The sequence below is a fragment of the Dermacentor andersoni genome, chromosome 1 (genome assembly GCF_023375885.2).
Source record: "Dermacentor andersoni chromosome 1, qqDerAnde1_hic_scaffold, whole genome shotgun sequence".
NCBI lineage: Eukaryota > Metazoa > Arthropoda > Arachnida > Ixodida > Ixodidae > Dermacentor > Dermacentor andersoni.
In genome coordinates, this window is record NC_092814.1 from 213,959,009 (window position 1) to 213,983,078 (window position 24,070).

Consider the following 24,070-nt stretch of genomic DNA (forward strand, 5'->3'; position numbering starts at 1 on the left):
TCCAATTACCCCTGTCCTGCGCCAACCGATTCCAACTAGCGCCCACGAATTTCCCAATTTCATCGCTCCACCTAGTCTTCTGCCATCCTCAACTGCATTTCCCTTCTCTTGGTACCCATTCTGTAACCCTAATGGTCCAACAGTTATCTAACCGGCGCGTTACATGACCTGCCCAGCTCCATTTTTTTCTCTTGATGTCTATTAGACTATCGTCTATACCCGTTTGCTCTTTGATCCAAACCGCTTTCTTTCTGTCTCTTAACATTATGCCTAGCAATCTTCGTTCCATTGCTCTTTGCGCGGTCCTTAACTTGTTCTCAAGCTTCTTTGTCAGTCTCCAAGTCTCTGCCCTATATGTCAGCACTGGTAAAATGCACTGATTGTGCACCTTCCTTTTCAATGATAATGGTAAGCTTCCAGTCAGGAGCCGACATTGTTTGCCGTATGCGATCCAACCCATTTTTATTCTTCTGTGAATTTCCTTCTCATGGTCAGGGGTTCCCTGCAATTAGTTGACCTAGGTAAACGTACTCCTTCACAGACTCTAGAGGCTGACTGGCGACCCTGAACACTTGTTCCCTTGCCCGGTTATTCATCATTATCTCTGTCTTCTGCATATTAATTTTCAGCCCCACTCTTACACTCTCTCTGTTAAGGTCCTCAATCATTTGTTGTAACTCATCTGCGGTGTTGCTATAGAACAATGTCATCGGCAATCCGAAGGTTGCTGAGGTATTCTCCGTCAATCCTTACTCCTAAACCTTCCCAGTTTAATAGCTTGAATATTTCTTCCAAGCACGCAGTGAATAGCATTGAAGAGATTGTGTCTCCTTGTCTGACTCCTTTCTTTATAGGTATCTTCCTACTTTTCTTGTGTAGAATTAAGGTGGCTGTGGAATCTCTGTAGATATTTTCGAAGGTATTTACGTAACCGGTCTGTACTCCTTGATTACGCAGTGCCTCTATGACTGCTTGTATCTCTACTGAATCAAATGTTTTTTCGTAATCTATGAAAGTCATATAGAGAGACTTATTGTACTCTGAGAATTTCTCGATAACCTGATTAATGACGTGAATGTGATCCATTGTAGAGTATCTCTTCCTGAAGCCAGCCTGTTCCCTTGGTTGACTAAAGTCCAGTATTGCCCTTATTCTATTGGAGATTATTTTGGTAAATATTTTATATAATACTGGAGTAAGCTAATGGGCCTATAATTTTTCAATTCTTTAACGTCTCCCTTTTTGTGGATTAGTATAATGTTTGCATTCTTCCAGTTTTCTGGGACCCTTGCAGTCTATAGACACTTTGTATAAAGAGCCGCCAGTTTTCCAAGCATTATGTCTCCTCCATCTTTGATTAAATTGACTGTTATTCCATCTTCTGCTGCCGCTCTTCCTCGTTTCATGTCTTGCAGGGCCCTTCTGACCTCATCGCTAGTTATAGGAGGAGTTTCTGTATGCTGTTCATTACTGTTTGTAATTGAGGTATCCTGACTCCTCTGGGTACTGTGCAGATCAGTATAGAATTATTCCGCTGCTTTTACTATATCTTCGAGATTGCTGATGATATTACCCTGCTTATCTTTCAGTGCATACATCTTGGTTTGTCTTATGCCAAGTTTCCTTCTCACTGATTTCAGGCTGCGTTCATTATTTACAGCTTCTTCAGTCTTTCTCGTGTTATAATTTCTAACATCACTTATTTTCGCTTTGTTGATCAGTTTTGACAGTTCCGCGAATTCTATCTTATTTCTTGAGTTGGACACTTTCATTCTTTGTCGTTTCTTTATTAGGGCGTTTGTTGCTTGGGAGAGCTTGCCTACTGGTTGCCTTGGTGCCTTGCCTCCCACTTCAGTTGCTGCCTCTGAAGCCAGCCTAGTTAAGGTTTCATTCATTATCTCTATGTCATCTTCATCTCTCTATTCTAAGACTGCATATTTGTTTACAAGTACCAGCCTGAATTTGTCTGCTTTTACCCTTACTGCCTCTAGGTTGACCTGTTTCATCTTGACCAATTTTACTCTTTCTCTCTTCAAATTGAGGCGAATCCTAGCCCTCACTAACCTATGATCACTGCAAGTTACCCTATCTATCACTTCTATATCCTCACTATGCTGGGATCAGCAGAAATTATGAAGTCAATTTCATTTCTTGTTTCACCATTAAGGATTTTCCCGGTCCACTTTCTATTGCTACGCTTCCTGGCAAAGGTGTTCATTATTCGAAGCTTATTCCTTTCTGCGAATTCTACCAGCATCTCTCCTCTAGCATTCCTAGAATCGACGCCGTAGTTGCCAATTGCTTGTTCAACAGCCTGCTTTTTCCCCACTTTTGCATTGAAGTCACCCATTACTACAGTAAACTGAGTTTGCACTTTTCTCATCGCTAATTCAACATCTTCATAAAACTGATCTACTTCCTCATCATCGTGACTGTATGTTGGAGCGTAGGCTTGTACTACCTTTAATCTATACCTCTTATTAATTTTGATTACGACAACAGCTACCCTCTCATTAATGCTGTAGAATTTGTCAATGTTGCCCGCTATGTCCATATGGATTAGGAATCCTACCTTGTATTGCTTCTTATCTAGGAGACCTCTATAGCAGAGGACATGTCCGTTATTCAGCAATGTATAAGCCTCACCAGTTCTTCTAATCTCACTAAGGCTGATGATATCTCAAACAATATCTGATAGTTCCTCAAAGAGTCCTGCTAAGCTAGCCTCACTTGACAGAGTTTGGCAATTAAAGGTTGACAGGGTCATTTTCCATTGGCAGCCTCTCTGGACCCAGAGATTTGGGAAGTTGTAAAATAAGGCTGGAGATTATGGTCAAGGGACAGAGAGCCATAACATTGTGCAAAGAACATGAGAGAAGTTAACAATCATCCTTAAGATTCCAAGTTTAATAACAGTTTGTGGCAGAGATTAGTATATTAAAACCTTTACATAAATTGAGCAGAAGATAGAGTCGGTAATCCAGTAGATAAGTAGAAAAGAGTATTTTGAATGGGAAATGCTGTGTTTACGAATAATTTAAGACCCACTCTGCCAAAACCTATTAAAAGTGTCAACAGGTCTGTGCCTTTAGACAGTCAAAGCTTTTAGACCATGTATTGTACATTACAACCTAGCATCACAACCATAATAAGTCACTATAAATCAACTCCCTCACTGTGAATAAAAAGGTAAACCATTTCGGGTTGTCTCAGAGGCAAGTTAGAGGCAATTCAGAAGTGAGGTGTTTGAGGCTGCAACTGAAGACCTATAAATGTGTTGGATTTCATTGGGTGGGGGGAATTTGGTGGGAGTGGGAGTTTATCAGCAGTAAAACACCTTTGGTCCAGGATATAACATATGCCAGACCTGCTCTGATACCACTATAAACCCACAAGTAACATTAGTGTGCAGTGAATTTTAAATCACAGAGGTGGTCTGGAGCATTCATTTGAAGTTCCCCATATTTTGTTATAATTGAACTCTAATGAACGCCACAATTCATAGAGGCATGCTTTGATTATGATGCCCCTTTGTCAAAGTGTCTCTGTTTACCACAAAGGTTTTTCTTTGTTGTTTTTTTGCTTTCTTCTTTTTTGACAACTCGCATTACGCGTGGCTTTGGTTTGATGGCAAAATGTTCATATTAATGAGATGCAGCTGTACAGTTCAATGTTCATGTTGCACACTTCTGAAATATTCAATTTACTTACCTTTTTTAAAAATTTGCCAACACTTTCATGGGGCATAACTCATATTTCTCTGGATTTAATTATGTAGTTTCATTTCATAATTACACAATTTCAATTTTAAGAAGTCGAGACTTGTTGTGCAGCACTACAGCTGCTTCAGCAAGAATGACCAACATAGAAGCAAGCAGTTTGTATCATTGCCAGCAAGATCAAGTGGGGTATTGTGAGCTAGCTAAAACAGCCAAATCTAGAGGCATTTGCTTGGTAACTTTATGGCAAATGTAACAGTTATCAAGTTTAAGGACAGCATAGTGTAACCTCCACCTGACTTTTCACTTGAATTTCTGGAATTTTTAATGTGGGTGATGTGCAAAAATGTGGTAGTATCTCACTGCACAGCAAACAAGCCCTTGTTCTTGTAGTCTGGTGATGCTCCTTTGATTATGTTTCTATAGCTGACATGGCTAAAACCTATGGATTGGGTACCAACATCTGAAATGTGTAATTATTGCCAGATTTCCAAAATTTTATACCTTAAAGATGCTCATCCACAACATGATAGCCAATTAAACGGTCACACAATGAGAATTTAGATTTTGCATCATTTTTCATCTTCGAATGCTTGACTGGACTTAACATTCTGTCGTGTGTGCTTCTTGCTGTCGTCCGATGTCTTTGTCACGCTTGTTGAGTTTCTGAGCAGGGTGGACGCAGCACCAGTGCAGCTAATTTTGCAACAGGTCCTTCATCTTAGCAAAGAGTTGTTGGACATATTGGTTCATATTTGGACGTTTGAAAGGAGCACAGGAATGACAGGTACGAGGAAGAACTCAGGACAGTGTTCACTTACAACTAACCAGTACTTATTGGAAACTGTCATGCCAAAATATGCATTACCTGATGCTATCAGATATGTGCACATTGAACGTGAACATCCATGAACTGCAATCAGTAAAAGCATATCAATCATACTGAATTCACTTTTTCTGAGCAAAACTGAGGTGTCCCTTGCACATGTTTCACCATTCCTGTGAATAAAGTAAGCCTCGAGCAGCTCACATGCCACAATGCATTTACTTTTACATCAAAGCTGTATATAGCTACCCTTCGGTGATGGTCGATGTCCATTCATCTACGCGTTGCGTCGGCACGAATAAATGTTCATCTAGTTTCTCGCGAATGCTCTGTAGCTCTCAATCTAATGTGGGTATCTTGGAAAGAAATCATACTAAAATTGGCCGCTAAGACGACTCTATCATTACGCCGAGTTTCATTTACTTTTCATAATTAGTTAGTTCACAGCGAAGTTGTAGACGTTACAGGATTCCTATCTGCTGTCAGTACATGGTCATCTATGGAGGAAGTCTGGTTACAAAAACAGCTGTAACTCTTGTTTTATCAAAAGTATCCCGAAGCAAATTATATGACAATTAGCCATTAAGATGACTCTAACATTACGCCGAGTTTCATCTACTTTTCATAATTACATAGTTCACAGTGAAGTTGTAAATACTGTGCGATTCCCGTCTGCTGTCAATACATGGGCCTCTATAGAAGGGAAATGGACAGCCCCATGTTTGTCCGCTAGAATAAAACTCTAGTCCTTCCAAGTTTCATTCAGCTAATTAACTAGAAAGTATGCTCAGTCGCAAATTACAAACAAGCATGTTTTGTTTTGTGCACTCCTTTGACTGCATCTCGGTCGACGCATATCGTCGCTTGTTTCGGGGCTCGGTTTAATGGCCACCTGCATCCTATACACACTGTTACCACCAGTGGGCATTGTGTGTTGTAATAATAACACAGCTTTGCTGCTGGTCCTTGTTCACAGAGTGGAAGGGCTGATGAATTTTTTTTCCAGGCACCCTAATGATGCAGCTGCACAGTGGCTTGTATGAGTACTACTCGCAGTGTTCAGACATGTGAGCAGGTATCTTATTTCTTGTGGCTAGATCGTGCTCTTATACTCTATCAATACATCTTACCGTGCATTGGGGGCACGTTAAAAATCCCCTGATGGTCAAAATTAGTACTGAGTCGCCCACTACGGCATGCCTCATAATCAAATCGTGATTTTGGCATGTAAAACCCCAGAATTCGTTCAATTAATTTTGTCAGTACATCTGCCTGTCTGCCTGATTTATTTCTAGTCATATGATAGAGGAGTTTCATACACGACACCCACAGAACAGAAAACAAAAGGCTTGGCACGCTTCTTGTAAGCAGTCTACTTTCGTTTCCTTGAAGCACATGCACATAGGCAAGAAAGTTTGCAAGGGACTGAAAAAACAGTCGATACACCGCATCTTTGGGCTACCTTTTTCAGGCTGTACGAGGCCTTATGAATATATGGCACAACTTCCACCTTGTTTTTGCAGAATGTGTGCTCTGCCAACTTCTTCCATGCAGCCTTTGGTTTTTCGGCACAATGTTTTTGTAATAACTGCCAAAGTCGAAATTGGTGCTTCATAATTGCCTGCCAAGCTAAAGAATTGGCAATACTAAAGAAAGCCTGCCCTGTGAACCGCGTCACTTTAAATTCAAACAAATGCATTCTGAAAAAAAAAAAATTACATTGTGTAAAACAACAATTTGGCCACTGTCCTGTACTGTGAACATGTCAGCTGGATTGCCTATGTCACTTCCCTCGAGCAACTTATCTGAAACAGAGCCCTCATAAACGAGCACTTGTCTCCTTTAAGCAGTCTATAAGCCCCAAGAAGTTTGAGTGACGCCTTGTCACGTGTCTTGTAGAGTACTCCACTACCACACTGCACCTACTTGCTGGCTTTGTGAAGGCTGCTTGGCACAGCTGATTAGGCTCCCCGGTTTTAGTTTTTGAAGCTGAGTCAACAAGCTTGTTGATATGTCCAGCCCCGATTAAGTGACAGAAGCGTGCTTCTCCTTTTCTTCAGAGACAAGCCTCTATTGCTGGTGAACGTGGTTGTAGTAAAGAACATAATTATATTCCACATTGCTATGTTTTAACACTATTTACTTCTGAAAGTAATAGTGCATGTGAAACTTCTAAATTCATGCTCTATTTTTCTTCTGCTTCAGGCGACTTGTGAAAAGAAGCGAAGTATAGATAAATATTCGCTACAAATGAATCTCTCAGTACATCTTCAGATTTTCAGTAACAGATTTTCACAACATAAGTGCAACAGATTTTTGGTGTTTATGAAATACGTATGTGGAACCTCTCATAGAGCACCACCAGAAAACACTATGTAAAAAACATAAAATTAAGTAGTGTATGGTGCCATCAAATTTTCTCTTACATAATGTGGAATATGAATATAAAGTTCACTAGCAAAGAAGACTTGCCTATGCACATGAAAAATAAATCTGATTGCTTCCACATTACCACTGGCATTGAGCAACAAGTCACAAAACATGCAGCTCAGCCCTTATGCGTCAGTCAGTTAAGCACCTGCATCAGAAATGAGGAATACAAATTACTGGCTGAGCTCTTGACACGTGCTTCTTTCCTTGCTCCTGCCATTGGTAGCAGGCACAAGTGAAGGATGAGATTTTACAAGTGAAACAAACAAAGGTTATTACATTGCAGTAGTGAATGGAACAGTTTGGCTTTGGTGTGTATCTTTCCAATGAACAGAATATAGTATATTTTTTCACTGACAACGTAGTGCTTTGTGGTTGGCCTAACGTTTGCAAAAGTGCGTTGAAAAGTAGTTGTTGTTACGTTATAGAGGCATAGCCATGATTTTATTTGGAAGTGTGGAGTTTGGGCCTTCCACCTACACTCTGTATACAGGGTTTCCCACGTAACTTAAGCCAAACATTAAAAATATGCAAATACCTCATAGGTGGGCAGAACCAGGATAATGTTGTTTGCCGTCGCTTGGAGATACTCAGATTATTTTTTTCATTCTGCCTATTTACATGTCAGCTTAATTACTTGTTAACTTAATTAACTTAATTGTTCATTAGCTTAATTAAGTTAATTGTTAAATGTTAGCTTAATTAATTCATCAACTTCTCAAATATTATAGTTAGATTAAAAGTGTCAATGAGAAAATTGTAGAGCAACGAGAAAAACTCCTGATACAGCTTTCTATTGCTCAATACATGCTACATAAAAGTGTTTTTCTGAGCATGAAAGAAGCCCACAAATACATGCAAAATTCCTGCGCAGCTGTCCACTTGAGGCGCTTTGCGTGTATTCACGGGCTGCTTTCATGCTCAGAAAAACACTTTTATGTAGCCTGTATTGAGCAACAGAAAGCTGTATTGGGAAATTTTCATGTTGCTCAACAATTTTTTAATTCACACTCCTCATCCAATTATAATATTTGAGGGGGTGATTAGTTAAGACTAATTATGTAATTAGGCAGAATGCAAGAAATAATCAGAATATCTCCAAGTGACAGCGAACAACATTACCTTGTTTCTGTCCAGCTACCTGGCATTTGCATATTTTTAATGTTTGGCTCAAGTTGCGTGGAACACCCTGTATACATAAATATGACAGCCTGGGACTGTCAGGAAGCAAAGAGGGAAACCTGAAGCCCTCCCCCCCCTCTACCCATTGCAGGGCATCATATTAAACAAAATGTGCATTAGTTTATGGACTGAAAAGTGATTATCTCATGAAATTATGTTGCAGCAAGGCAGTATATATAAAGTATGCATAAAACAATTTAGCAAAACTTTGGAAAACTCACTAATACTTTCTTTTTCAGATTAATCGCCCCACAGTAGAATTTCGAGATTTTTCTTGCTGACGATAGCATCAGTTATACATCACAAAATGAGTGGAAAAATAACGAAATGTGTTCATTGAATTTAACTTTACACTGCAGCATAGTCAATGTGCTAATTTGTGACTGAGCCACAAGGTTGCTGTTAAGTTCTCAAGTGATGCAGACTGTATTTCAACTCAGTTTATGTAATGTTTTGCAATTGAGTCTCATGACCATAGTTGGCATGTCTTGTTGCCGTGGCTGCTGATTTATGAAAGATATCAGTAATGTGGCATTTGTTTGCATAACACTGCTGAATATTTTAAAATCAAGGCACAAAAGAATGAGAAATTGTAATTTGAGAGAAACATGATATGTCTATATGCATCAGCAACAGGAACAAACAAGTTGAAATGCTATTACAACAGATGAAAGTCTTCTTGCTGATATCACCAGGTGCCATTCACAGCGCTGCCATCAGTCATGTGCGAGGCCAATAGTTTGCAGTTTCCTGGTTCTCGTCGGAAAAACAATTATCTATTATTAATTTGCTTTTAAGTGGAGTGATGTATGTTCTACCACTGCGCTATCTGTGTAGTTTCTATAGCATTGCAACTGCGAACTGAATATGTAGTGTAATTGAAAAGTTACCAGAATACGTGCACATAACGCACGTCTTTTCTGCTCTGATGCAGCCGTCCACTCCTTGGTTCTGAGGGCATACAGCCAGGAGTGTTGGTTAAGAGCACTCCGCCCGTCCCACCACGAAGCCGCCATGCCTCCCCAGCCCAGACTGATGGCCTGACCCTTGTCACCAAATCTGCACCGTCCACTAAAGGTCAGCTTATTCATACAGTGCATACTCCATCCTACAAGTGCTCTTGACATGCTTATGTAGATTGCTCTGCATGCTTGGTGAAAGCTCTGGGCGCACACTGAGCACATTGCATGGGCACAGATAGATGTGCGTCTAGGGCAAAGAAAAGCAGGTGTCATTAGAGTTGAACCTCATTATCACAAAATGAGTTGATCAAATAATCATGAAAACGAACAAAACAAAATCCCCCGTCAAAATCTCATAGAAGTGCATACATTTGTTACTTTGTTTTAATGACCCCGAACTTCCTTACCAATGGATAGAACAGACCATTTTTCCTGAAGCAATGTCTATTTCATCCCATGTATTGTTTGAAACAGTGTTGGATGCTGCCATGCATGGCAAAGGTCCCATGTCTTTGCCTGGCAAAGGATTGAATGGGCCCCACCAATGATGATGAACATAGCATTGCACGTGATGCTGTTGTCTTCTGTGCTGCACCAAGGTCAGATGTCCCTGCTACACAAAGGGCACTATGCACAAAGCTTCGTACATGTATCGCATGCCATGTGCTGGCCATTGGTCTGTATATTAACACATTTGTTGAAGGTGGACATTTGAGCGGTGTAGCATTGCTTAAAAGGATGGACAAAATTTGGAGATGATCAATATGAAGGATCAGCAACACAACTACAACTTGCTTTGATTAGGTCTCTTAGAGCACATGACAATGGTAGAAACAATGGTAGAAAAGCAATGTGCACTTGCCAATGCGGTGTACATGTGGTCAAACATGCAGGCTGTCGTTAGCCAACTGTGGAGCTAGTTCAGTGCACATAAGAGTTGTTTCAACAACATGACCATGGCAGAAAATCTTGTTTTTCGTTTGAAGCATATGTGACAAACAGCAGCTGGGCTGTGTATTAATTCACAGGGTTTTAATAATTTATTCATGTTTCCTCTTCTGATGCAGTGAAAAATATGAGTTGGCAGCTGAGTTTTCAAAGACAGCATGGGCCACTAAGTTGTCTGAAGGCACTCATTTATACAGAAAAAGTGGTTTTCTTGCACATTGCACTTCGTCCAGCTAGCGGCCAGAGAGCTTATACAGCGTTGCACAGTTTTCCACTTGCATTCATCGAACTTGCCCAATTCTCCAAACAGCTGTTTAGTGCGAAACTTTTATGGTCATATGCAAGCGTTGTTCTGTTCTACTTTACTCCAACTTCATTATAATGAGGTTTCACTTCCCTGCATGTTAAGGGGACATTAAAGGAAAAGACTAGATGATTCCATACTGGTAGTTTGCTCATTTGGAACTATTTTTGCATTTATTCAGTAGAATAATCTTGCTTTTAGTGAAAAAGAAGTGGAGCCCATGCTTCCCATCTTGACTTTTGCAGCCAAAATGATGGCACTTATGTCAACAGTCTATTACCATGGTTTTCACAATATCTTTTTGTATTTAGACCCTTCTTCTGCAAGAAAACTCTGTAAAAAAGTTTTCTAGTAGTGCTTTCATTTATATTAAACTGCTGCATAATTTTTTCCTTATTAAGTGCTTGCAGTCAGAAGCTTGAACCCACTTTGATGGCATCCCATCAAACTATATTGCAGATTCCAGTGTTGCAAATGTAGGTTATATGTACCCAAACATGTAAGAAAGTGCATACAATCGAACCTCAATGTAACAAACTCAGATTTAACGATTTATCAGATATAACAAAGTAAATATAAGATTTGGTTGGTCATGTTTCACTGAAATAAGCGTTTCACTGCTCGAAACTGAAAATGCAAGCTCTAAGGTAATATCATTAACAGCAAAATGAATATTTGTTTGCTTTCAGCTTAATATGTTTATTCTGGTAGCAAAGATACCAAATACTCAGCAAGAGCAAGTTGAAATGGCACATTCTGAGAGTGCATGCGTGTTTTCGTCAACAGCTTGGCTATCCTGCATCTCGCAAGCCAACTTGCTGATCCCATGTTATCACACTGATCATGCAGTTACATATTATTAATGGGACAAACCACATTTGTAATTGAGTATGTTCACATGACTTGTATTGTAACAGCCTATGGGCCATGAAAATCGATAGAAGACCCTTTGCTGTCATCATGCATCATGCTCATACATCATGCATCATGCTTGCATTTCTTTCACATCGATCCATTGCGATTTTGTTGTTGTTGCCAATACCAGTATGTTCACTATAAATAATAGCAGATGTAGCAAAGGCATTTTGTGTCAGATGTGACATTGTTATAACAAGCTTCGACTGCATTTCCAGTTTCCTTGTGTTGTTGGGTTGCTTAGCAGTGTACAATACTTCTCAAAGCATGAAAAAGGGCCTCTTTTCTCCACATTGTGTTTGTTAGCAAAGGCACAAACAACTTCCTTTCACAAAAATTCATAATGAAAAGTCCATAAGTTGTCCACAGAAAGAACACATTATTTTCCTCTTCCATGAAGCAGCCCTCAGTTTGCACAATTCCCTTGAGCCTTCGTTCATGATATGCATGGTAAGAAGGCTGCCATTATCAACCTAGGTACCAAACAAATGCATGTGATTAAGCGCACCGCTTGAGTATTGTACTGCCCTGTCAATAAAGAAAACATTGCAAACATGTGTTACAAAAATTCACAAAAAACTGCAGCACAAGCATAGTGAAATAAACAAGAATTCCACTTGAAAGTCAGCGCTCCTATATTGTTTCTCGTAATTTGTCCCTTTGTATATTTTTGTGCCAAAGTGCTGAAAACAATGTCTTAATCCATCACAACTCAACCAGTTAATTGTGTTTCACTTTGTTCATGTTGGCCATATTTGTCTGGTGGCATGTTGCTATCGTGGTGGCATGTTGCTATCCTATCGTAAACTGCTGTTCTCTTCCAAGACTGTTAAACATTATTTTAGTTTTCTGCAGATTAATTTTCAGACCCACCCTTCTGCTTTGCCTCTCCAGGTCAGTGAGCATGCATTGCAATTGGTCTCCTGAGTTACTAAGCAAGGCAATATCATCAGCGAATCTCAAGTTGCTAAGGTATTAACTAAAATAATGTTTAACAGTCTCGGAAGAGAACAGCAGTTTACGATAGGTAGCGAGGCACTGGGAAGTGGTAAGGGAATGCATCTACTTAGGGCAGGTAGTGACAACGGATCCGGATCATGAGACTGAAATAACCAGAAGAATAAGAATGGGCTGGGGGGGCGTTTGGCAGGCATTCTCAAATCATGAACAGCAGGTTGCCACTATCCCTCAAGAGAAAAGTGTATAACAGCTGTGTCTTACCAGTACTCACGTATGGGGCAGAAACCTGGAGGCTTACGAAAAGGGTTCTGCTGAAATTGAGGACGACGCAACGAGCTATGGAAAGAAGAATGATGGGTGTAACTTTAAGGGATAAGAAAAGAGCAGATTAGGTGAGGGAACAAACGCGGGTACATGACATCTTAGTTGAAATAAAGAAAAAAAAATGGGCATGGGCCGGACATGTAATGAGGAGGGAAGATAACCGATGGTCATTAAGGGTTACGGACTAGATTTTAAGGGAAGGGAAGCGTAGCAGGGGGCGGCAGAAAGTTAGGTGGGCGGATGAGATTAAGAAGTTTGCAGGGACAACATGGCCACAATTAGTACATGACCGGGGTAGCTGGAGAAGTATGGGAGAGGCCTTTGCCCTGCAGTGGGCGTAACCAAGCTGATGATGATGATGATGTTGCTATATTCTGACATCGCGAGAGAAATATACAACAGCCAGCTGTTACATACACAGCTTTCTGCATATGATTGCAGAGTCTGTCTATTCACTGTACTACTGATAACAGGCCATGCCACCATACTTAAGTATTGTAGCATAACCTAAGTCTATTTCTGCTCTTATCCAAAAAGTGAAGTTAATGCTGCTGTTTCACTCAGATTAGATGTTGCCTGTGTTAAGTGTTGCCTGTGCGCATTCAGGTTTGCCTGCATGCGAAACTGTTGTCAAAGCAGTACTATCCAAAGTGAACTGGCTCACTTAATACTTGTCTCTTTCAGAGGGGTCCTCCAAAGAAGAAACCCAACTTATAACTGTCAGGTAATTTCTATTTTCTTTTCATTTAAACTGGGACATGATGTCAGAAGTCATGAGTTTTAGCCAAAAATCACATTTCCAGGTTTTTGCTATTTTGGGTTACTAACACAGTTCTGATTACTTAACAAAGGGATTAGTATATCAAGATTATGTTAAGTAACCTTTATTCTTTTGAATACTCTGGAAAGCAATAATTTATGTTCATCAATGGGCCCTTGTCACTTGTGTGGTCTGAGCGTGTGCGACCACAATTTTAAAGCTGCACTTGTGAAGCCTAATGTCTGCCACCGTTGGAAATTGGAAATGTAGTTTTGGAACATGACTTGTCAGAAAACTACTATTTCGCGTACATTGAGAAGCATGTAGAGGCTGATAGAAGACCAGGCCACATAAAAATGCTGATAGATTAAGGCACTAATGCATACCTGCCAAGTTGCCCAGTTTACCTGTCCAATACTCAAAACTTCCACCAGCTGTACAGCTGTATGGCTGACATTAAAATCTTTTTTAAGGCATATGAAACTTTCCTTTCCTCTGGCCACATAGAAGTAAAGGTCCAAGTGCTTAGATGAAGCCTTTTATGATTGCCACAATATCTCAGTACTACTGTATGGCATACCACTGCTACTGTGGCTAGTCTCTGCAGCATGGCTAATAGAATTCTAGTACATCATTCAGCTGGTGCTCTGACTCATGCTGTCGTGCCATGAGCATCATAGCTGTGAAATAACCCAAAGCCCTATTCTCAATTGATAACATTCAGAGATATATTCAGTTTTACACCACATGATGTCCAACAGAGTGCCTCAGTGGAATGACCGGCATCCTGTCCACTGTAACAGAGGGTTAAAGAACTTTCAAGCCATTTCTATGGCTTCTCTCCGTGGCCCCTTCCACTTTTATGGGATATAAATAAATAAAGTGAAATGAAATGGTAAAGTAAAACGCGTTGTTGGGCTAGTTGGTGCATTGTATTAAGAAAAAACCAGCCAGAAAAAGATGCATGCAGGAAACATGCAAGACAGGAAAGAAGCTGTTTCCTGCCTTCTTATATGTTTCCTGTGTGCGTCTTTCCTTGGCTCGTTTTTTCTTTATACTTATTGAAATGACATGGTTCAGCCAGTCAACATGCAGTAAAAGCAATATTCCAGGAAATGAACAATCGAGAATACTAATTTGGCGCTCAGCAAGTGAGACGCTGTACGTGACTCAGACTCAGCTAGCATACTTTGGTTGTGCTCTTTCGTGTTAACAGCATCTTACTTTTGTTTTACATAGCAATACATGGTAGAATTTCAATGCACCCTGGAGACAAAGAAGCCCTGGAACTTTGCATTCTGCATAGCTTTCTTGTGCTGCATTGCACTATCACTTGGTTACAGACCTGCACCTTTCTTACACACATCTGCATTGCCAGGTTGCCTTTGTCGCATCGCTCAGTCGCTGTGGGGCTTAGCTTGGCATAGTTTGAAGTGAAACATAAGCTTAAAATCTTGCATTAATTGTATTCAGAGCATCAGTCTGATTATAATATGATGTGGTTTCTCAGGCTGGTAGTTGTGAAAACGAAAAACACATTATGTTCATGCAAATATGGTGTGACATAATATGTTATGCTGACACTCAAGGCGAGGTACATGTATCACTCAAAAGGTCAGTCATCGTTCACGGTATTAGGCGCTGAAGCAAAAAACAGAACAAATTACAAAGAAAAGTTAAGTTGTCTCTTCAGACGACATCTAAAAGTGAACAAAGTTTGTGAGAACTGAAAACTCATTACACAGAATCCTAGGTAGAGTGAACACTCGGCAATACTACATGTTTAGTGAATGAAACCTTGCTATTTTTGTTATGGCATCTTGATGCACTCTCTGTAGATGAAAACAAGGTTGCAGTGTTCAGAGGAGCAGTCTTCAAACAACCACTTGCTCCTCTGGTATTTCACAGTGCTGCTGCACTGCATTTTGCAAAGTTTCATGCTTACTTCTGCTCACCTATTACCATCATTGTGAATGAAATACCAACAAAATAACACCCACTGCTGGGAAAAGGTTATGCACCCTTGCACCATCCAACTAAGATTGTTTTTGGATTATGTTAATTTACTCAACATCCCCACACTAATGACGTTTCGTATAAGATATCTAAATCAGTAGGTAGTAAGCTCATTATGACGTGTTATACATTACTGTGTTTCTTTGCAAGCATAACTACATTTTGTGCAAAATTTGCAGTTGCGTTTCACCGTATACATAATCGGGTTGTAGTCGAGCCACACTCTTCATTATGAAATAGAGTAGGCGGAATCTTCATTTTTTATCTAGAAACTGTTAGTGTTTGCATCCATCTCTTTGTGTCATATAGTCCAAGAATACATTGCCTTGTGAAAAAAGGTTCTCAATGCCCAAGAATGGCCTTCCTTATTGTGAACATCAGCACATGCTCACCGTGTTCCCCTCGTGTGTGGCAATATATATGAATGATCTGTGAAAGTTTTCTATGCCTCTATATTTACAATATGTTCATCTGGTGCAATTTTATTACAGTGACAAGGCTACATCCCCACCTCCTAAATCGATAACTGAACGAGCATTTAGGCCCAAGTTTCTTCGGAAGTTGTTCAAGTGAGTCCATTCTTATCATCTACAATTTGTAACAATTGAAAATTCTTATTACCTTGTTTGCATAAGGTGTATTATATTACCTACACTATAATGCGCTTGCAAATAAATGCACCCCCCAACTTTGGTCTCGTGCAGTTTTGCAAACGAATAGCCAGGCTGTAGTTTCTTGGTTCACTTGCTTTCCATCGTGATGCCAGTGTGACACACAATCAAAACAATTTGCGCACCTAGAGGAAAGTGAACCAGTGAGTTGTACGTTAGCCATATTGTTGAAAGCAAGGTTTTCTTTGCCTATGTCTCTGCAATTTGGCGCATCGTGGTTGTGGTGGTCATCGTGAGCTGTCTCCCTGAGTAGAAGCTGTTGCTATGGAGAATACGATCACTTTTGTAAAGTTTCACGTGACTTGGCACCAAACACATTGGCATATACGGCCGACAGCGTTCCTGGTGCTATGGCTAGCTCGCTATGTTCACACATTGTCAGGAATGCTTTCAGCCATCTACTTCAATGTGTCCACTGCAGAGTCGCACGAAATCTTGTGAAAGTGTTAGTAACACAGAAAATGATCACTTGAGAATATAGCCCACTTACTTTTGCTGTGTAAAGTATGCCATCGTGGCTGATGACTGTTACAGAATACATTCCTCATCGAAGTTTGCTGTCCATTTTTCTTATTACAATGCGCTATTTTGTCTTACCAGCTCATTAAAGCTCCAGTTACACCGATTCCCACAATGTGTGGGATCCGCATGATTATTTTTCTACATTGCAGGCAGCTGTTCCATGACGGCGTTATCTAATGCTCGCTTTTGTGCATGTCTTAAGTTTTGATGTGGGCGATGGGCCTTAATTCCAGTCATACGCTCAGCTTTAAGTCAAAGGCCATTGAGTATGCCGTGGAGCAGGGGAATCATGCTGCTGGAAGGCATTTCGATGTTGACAGAGTCTGCGTGTGCTACTGGCAGAAGCAGCACGGCAAGTTGCTCGCTACGAATTGGACACGTCTCGCTTTCTGGTGGCTGAAAACGGTAAAGCTGTCACTGTTTGCAAGAAGCTGTCACTGCAAATAGTGGACATGTGTATTTACTGCAAAGCTAAATTATCTAACAAAATTTTCAAAAAAGTTCTCATAAACCTTACCCCGCATAATGAATGCACCTCCCACCTCCCAAATACAGTATTATCGTGTTCTTTGTTTGAAATTTAGAAGATTAAATTTTAATCAGAAATGAACTACTATAGGTCTGCAGTGCATAAGCTAGCTCATTAGGCTACTTTATCACATATAAAGTTGAAAATGAAGTGCTCATATGTTTAAAGGGGCGTTCGTTAGTTCATAATACAGTAATCCCATGTTAACTCGAAGCTGTAAGAACGGGGGAAAATTTCGAGATAAGCAAAATCACGAAAATAGAAACCCTCTGGCCTTGCATAGACGCCATGGAGCCTTTCCAAAATACCGCTATACTCTGTGGCAATGAAGGGAAAGCTATGGGGGTGGCGCTTCTACACCTGGATGGAATAACTTTTGGTTTCTCGGAACAGACGCTGAGTCGACACAGCTTCCATGCGCAGCAGCTGTTTTGCGTTTGCCCAACCGTGGAAGGGAAAAGCTGCAAAGGAAGTCACCTTTAACACTCAATGGTGTATTCCGTCTAATTTAGCTGTTGTAAATAAGGTGTTCATGTTTTCTCTTCCCCAGATTAAACTAATTCGGATGAACGTGCAGGACTTTTTTCAGAAGCGCTCCCGCTTGTGCGCACATTGCCTCCGTGGGCCTGTAGCTTTCTCATCATCGGCACCAGCGACATTGGCGTCTACAGGCAACGGCATTGCTGGCAATACCAAGACAGCATGCTTGGCTCAGAATCAAGACGATTGATTCTAACAATATACTTGAAGCCAATCATTCGAGCATAACCATTTTCAGACATCCACAAAGCTGGCGCTGCTACATTCTGCATTGTAATAAATTTCGGACAATTTCAAAAACTGAAACTAACAGAAGAGCACAATTGTCACGTCTTTAGCAGACGCCCACAAGTGATGCGGCATTTACGCCTCCCCATCGTGAGGGCGTGAGGCATGAGGCGGGCATCCTTATCAAGCCATGATCTCGCTGAACTCCTGTGGGCTCGTAAGCTGGCTTCTTTTGGGCACAGCGCGTAGGCTGGTCATGCCTGCTAAAAGTGCCGATCATCTTGCTCAAGGTCACGATTAATACGCTGTGAGCACATTGATGTGTCACTGACAGTGTCTCATATGAGAGGGGGGGAAAAAGAAGGAACGACTCCCGGCTCATCACTGCTGCGAAGCCACAACAAAGTGGCAGCAAGCAGTCCAGCAAGTGTGCATGAGCGGTGATAGAAAGAAATAATGGGGAAAGATAAGCAGAGCACACAGCCCAGCACGGTATCTGGCGTGGCTGGCAAGCTGCCGCCAGGTAAAAAGCGAGTGCAAGCGATGCTGCTGACGCTGCCTTGTTGCCTTTTACAGCAAAGCCGTTAGCCATTAGTTGGTTGGGATTTTTCATAGGCTCGTGCTGTGCTCACCCAAAAGCAGTACCGCCACCTAGTGGCCGTGGCCACTCAGACAGACCTCAAACGGCAGCTGGAAAAGGAAAAGGGCTTTGTCTGAGTTTCCACGTAGCAGAAATACGTTTTCTTCTATATTCGAATTGCAATCCAAAGCTATCATGTCTGCAGCTTGTGTGTAAGTCGTACTTTAGGAATTTTCTGATGCAATTTACTTTGAAAAATTCAATTAGTTCAATAGTGCACTTGCGCTAGGTGGAGGGCCTAGAAGAATGAGGATGTTTGCTGCACTTCCAACTATAACAAAATAAAAGTATTACATCGGTAGTTTGTGGTTGTCCAACATCGCTTGTGGTGGTGGTGCTTGTCTAACATTGTCTACCATCAGTTGGGGTGGTGGTACATATCTGACGTCAGTTGTTCTTGTCTAACGTTGGTAACAGCTTCGCTGTATGTGATGCACTTTCACAGGGCGGAATGGAGGCTAATTTTTTTACTGGTATTTTAGGAGTCGAGATTTAGAGATATCCAGAATCCTGCGCAAAACCTTTTTGAGATAAGAGGTTAAAAGCATGCGGGTTGAAACCACGACCGGAAAAAAATTTCGACAACCCACATTTCGAAATATCAGAGTTCAAGTGAACGAGGGTGTACTGTATTGTGTAAAAGGACACAAATTAAGCAACTAGAGTTTGAAGGAAGTTTTAACTTCCTTCACATATTCACCATATAATTCCTGCCACCAATGGTCAAGTAAAGGCTTCCCCCCTATATTTTTATTGTTTTGTTTTAAATAAAGAACAACTCATTTTGAGTATTAATGTGTTTTTCTACTTTAACGAGTGGTCCACTGTCATTCTGCCTATGCACTGGGCTCTGATAGGAAGAAAGAAGAAGAACTTACTTGGCGCACAGTAAGAGGAAAATTGGATTATGAGGCAAAATTTTATAAACTGCTGATGTTGCATATAACTGTGTCCTGTGCAGTGTGGTATGTCGTGGGGCCGAGAAATGTCCTCGGGAAACCTTAATGGCCTGTGGATTTTACCTGATAAACGCTTCTAAGCACACTGTACTTGTCTCTCACGTGTACACTTAGAAGGAGATCGTATTAATAGCTCCAACTATGTTGAAGCACCTTGTGCAAACTGAATTCTACTGTGGCAAAACAGTTTTGCATCTGTAAAACTGCCAACAATTATAATGGACTTATTGGTCATTTGTGCAGGTTCTCTAAAGGCACCAGCACCCATGAAGACCAGATGACGCAACCTTCCAGTCGTATATGTCCTAAGGGGCCCAATGCAAGTCTTCTTAAAGGGCCAAATGATGGCAACCTCTTGTGAGTAATATAAGAAAGACGATGTCTAGTCTCTTGTTTGAAATGTGTGTTGTGATAGGATGGATGGAAGGATGGAGCATTGAAGAAACATGCCACACACAGGTTTTATACTGTGACGACAGTGCAGCAGGCTTCAGACTGCTTGCTGAGGATTGGCAGCAACATTTATACGACGGTCATTCCACGCCAAATCAACAAGCATTTTTTCGACTGTCACAGATATAGTTGAGAAAATTTTCACGTGTTTGTTGAAGTTCGTAATTCATTCTCCCCATTTTATTTCTCTTCCCAAAAATTTTTTAGCATTTTGACGAAAATTTATTGTTCTTGCCCAGCTGAGCCAGAAGGCATCAATCAACATTTCTTTTTCAAAGGTATATTGTATGATTGAGTTGTTCAAATCGTGTGTATGGCAAGACAATGAAGTGATGTGACTACCACAGCAAACCAATATTTCAAATATTTGAATACTTTGGGTGCTTTTGGCACTGGCAAAAGCCACTAAAATTGCAAAGTTTGATTTTTTTTCCTCAAAATGCAGGAATATCCAGAAGCCACAAATTAAATGTAGAATGGTAGCCCGGTTGACATAGTATAGCCAAAAAATATTTAAAGCTTCGAAGGTTTAGCCGATCGCCTGAAAAATAACTGCAAAGTTATAATTTTATGCAGGAAGCTCTGTGTTGATGGTCAAAAAATAGCTTTGGTGGTTGGCTCAAAAATGTACGTGATATATCATTAGATAGCTCTACATGTCTGTTATTAACGTGAGAAGTTACAAAAAGGCATTATTTTTCAAATGCAAAAAATTATTTTTTGACATGTTCGTACGTGGATCACGTAGACAGCATAAATATATGAAGCCTTGCCATCTATCAAGGAGAGGTTGTTAATAAAACGAGCCCGGGAAACTATTCAACAAGCTGTGACTGGCTTTTTTTATTAATATAAAAAGAAGCAACGTCAAGTGCCACAGCCCCTACTCGTATTGTCTTTCTTTCCATTAATGCGAAAAGTGGACATCAACCACGTCTGAGCACACCATCCTGAATAGGGCACATATGAATTTTATTGCCGAGCATGTTCAGGCTGTCGAACAGCGGTAATGCGCTACACCAGAATACTTTGTTCACGCTCATGTAGGCTTTCAGTTGTAATTATGAAAGTGTTTTCTGTTTGCATCGTCTTTGGGTGCCAGGGAGCGGGGCCTAAAGTGTCCTGCTCCCTGTATGTTGCACCGCATTGCATGTCGCAGCACCTATTGATACGCCGCACTGTATTACAGTGCGACATATCTTTTCAAATACTTTGCGTGAATGATATCAGCACTCTTTCTGGATTTACTGGCTACCCAAGTGCAAATGCTTCTTTTTATAAACTGCATGAAATGTACATTTTAACTCTGCAGGACTCCCTGACAAATTTAACACATCATGATATTCCATGTGCATTGGTTGTATAGCTCACCTGGCACACGGCAAGCACAAGCCGCATTGCGTTGGAGCGTGCATTTCTTGGCAATAAAACGCAGACCATGACACCGTTTTTCTGTCATCTGTGTTGCAGACGAAGTCAGCATTGTCCTCTGCAACCCAGGATGTCAAACTTAAGCGCACATCACAGCAAAGGCGGTGCTTACACAAAAATTCAAAAAATAATTTTTTGGGTCTAAAAAAAAAAACCTTTTTGTAACCTCTCACATGAATAGCAGACATGTAAAGCTAGCTAATGATATATCAGATACATTTTTAAGCCAACCACCAAAGCTACTTTTTCAACCATGAACACGAAGCTTTTTGCAAGAAATTATAACCTTACAGTTAGTTACACTATGTCAACGAAGCTGCCATTCTCTATTTAATTTATGGCTTCTGGGTTTTCTCGCATTCCAAGAAAAAAATTCTAACTTTACTATTTTAGCGGATTTTGCCAGTGCAAAAAGCATGCAATGTATTTAAATATTTCAAATATTCATTATTTTGGCAGTCACATCACTTCATTGTCTTGCCATACACACTATTTGAATGACTGGATCATAAAGTAAGCCTTTGAAAAAGAAATGTTGATTAATGCCTTCTGGCTCAGCTGGGCAAGAACAATAAATTTTCGCCAAAATGCTAGAAAATTTTTGGGAAGAAAAAAAACGGGGAGAAATAATTTGTGAACTTCAACAAACATTGTAGAAATTTTTTCAACTATATCTATGACAGTCGAAGAAAGACTGGTTGATTTGGCGTGGAATGACCCACAAGAAAATATGCATACGCAAATGACAGCCTATTTTAGCACCTTCCTTCAGGGTGTCTACCAACTGGGAAAACCAGGAATTCTCAGGGATTTTGAGTAGTCTGGAAAAACTCAGGGAAAACTCGGGGAAGTTGTGCTTCTATCAGGGAAAATTAGTTGTAAATTTGTTGAAAGGGAACGAAAGTTGCGGTAATGCTGGCTCGAGTAACAGACAGCAATCGTAACGAATCGTCTTTGATGGCCTTTCGTCGGGTGGAGGAGTTGCCAGTGTACAGTCAACGACCGATTTTCCAGATGCCCGATAATTCAGACGGTTTCGCGCTGTGTCACTGTATTAGAACGTCTGAAATTTCGCACGCAAGAACCCTTTGCCATCCGATTTTCCAGATTTTTTGCCGTGACCGCAGGTCCGAAACGGCATTAATCAAAGCCACCACCGCTGCCGTTTTGATTGCCTTGCCACCTCAAACCGGCACTCTCGCACGCAGATCCGCTGGAAGCCGTAGCCACCACTGCGGCAATGCTAGGCCTAACTGCTTAGACGTTCGCTATTAAGCTTCTTGCTGTTGGGCTCCATGTTTTTCATTGAAAGAATTCTCTGCTGTCAGCATTGGCACTGACTCTGCCTTTGTGGTCCTTGCAATTGGCTTTGAAGCTCGAAAAGCACTGTGCGTTGCATAACGCCGGTTCCCAAAAGTCAGCTTCGCCTCTGTACAGAAATGTTACTTGGTGACGCGTACACAAAAGTATTACGGTGAAGCATAACAAGCGTGGGAAGAGGCAACTTCTATGGGACCCAGTATGTATTCCTTAATTATACACACGTGCACCCGGTATCTCCAGTCACAGTACGAGCACCAATATGCCTAATAAATGTACCGATAGGCCTTCAGAGCTTTTTCGAATGTGCCTGTGGCGGTTTGAGCCCTTAAGGGCAGTAAAAGACCTGCATTCATTTTTTCCAACTGGCCGATTTTTCGGACGTTTTCGCGGCCCCTAGGGACCAAGAAGATGCTTCAAGTTGTCCGTGGGGCGAATGAGTGGCGGAAGGAGGACAAGAACAGAAAGGACCTACGCATTGAGGAATGAACGGGAAAGGAAGCGTGCTGCGGCCGCTTTGAAGGAGCTTGAGCTCAAAAAACAAAGTTTTGGCTGACGCCGAGATGCAGGCGTTCCTCATACAAACCAAAATAAACTCTTTATAGCAGTGAAGCACAACACTGAGGCGTCATACGCGGGCTGAGAGTATGTCAGGACAGTTGAGGTTGACTTATGAGCTGTTGCGAGATAATCTCAATTATGAAAATGTTTGGGCCTCATACCACTGAGCTTGCTATCAGTTGATAGAAATAGCTCATATTCGAAAATACTTGCTTCTGTATGCGCCTCCTTTTTATCGTATTTGAGAATGTCCGACTTGATTTGCAATTGTTTTGAAGACATTTTATTTGTGGTGCATTTTACTAACTCCTCCTCTCTATTCTCTTTTTGAATAAAATAAACACTACTCCTTAATATTCAAACTGGGTTAAGTCGTTATTTTTTTTTTTTCATATGCTTGCTAGAGAGTGACAGCATCGGGCAACATGCTTACCCGCCTTGACATAAAACAGTTCTGCGTCGCTCAGGGAAATTTGCAAAGGCACTCAGGGAAAACCTGGAAAACTCAGGGAATTGGGAAATGTCAACTTGGTAGACACCCTGTTTCTTTTTTGCTTGTTTCAAAGAGTCCAGTGTATGTACACAGTGCACAATGATTTAATTGTTAAATCAAAATTGTAATGTGGCATTGCTTCAATAAATTGCAGCAAAAAGTAACATGTTCTTAATGGGGCTTATTGGAATTGGAAATATAAAGATATTGTTAAATTATGGATTTCATTAAGTCAAGGTTTTTGTTATGTCATAATCATAACTTAGTAGTGATGCATCATTAATAATATGCATCAGAGGCACTTCTAAAGTTGCATTTATGAGAGTGTGTTCTGCCATTTTTTCCATGAGACATATATATATACTTGAGAAAAATAG

At 40.7% G+C, this 24,070-nt stretch overlaps 1 protein-coding gene across 1 annotated transcript in view; it reads left to right on the forward strand.

Annotated features, from left to right (window-relative positions):
- LOC126548112 (uncharacterized) overlaps positions 1-24,070 on the forward strand; it is an 81,563-nt gene that overhangs the window by 38,292 nt on the left and 19,201 nt on the right. The window contains exons 10-13 of the mRNA XM_072289161.1: positions 9,092-9,234; positions 13,255-13,294; positions 15,838-15,915; positions 19,679-19,792. Of these exons, the coding sequence (XP_072145262.1) occupies positions 9,092-9,234; positions 13,255-13,294; positions 15,838-15,915; positions 19,679-19,792 (375 nt within the window). The remainder of the gene's footprint in view (positions 1-9,091; positions 9,235-13,254; positions 13,295-15,837; positions 15,916-19,678; positions 19,793-24,070) is intronic.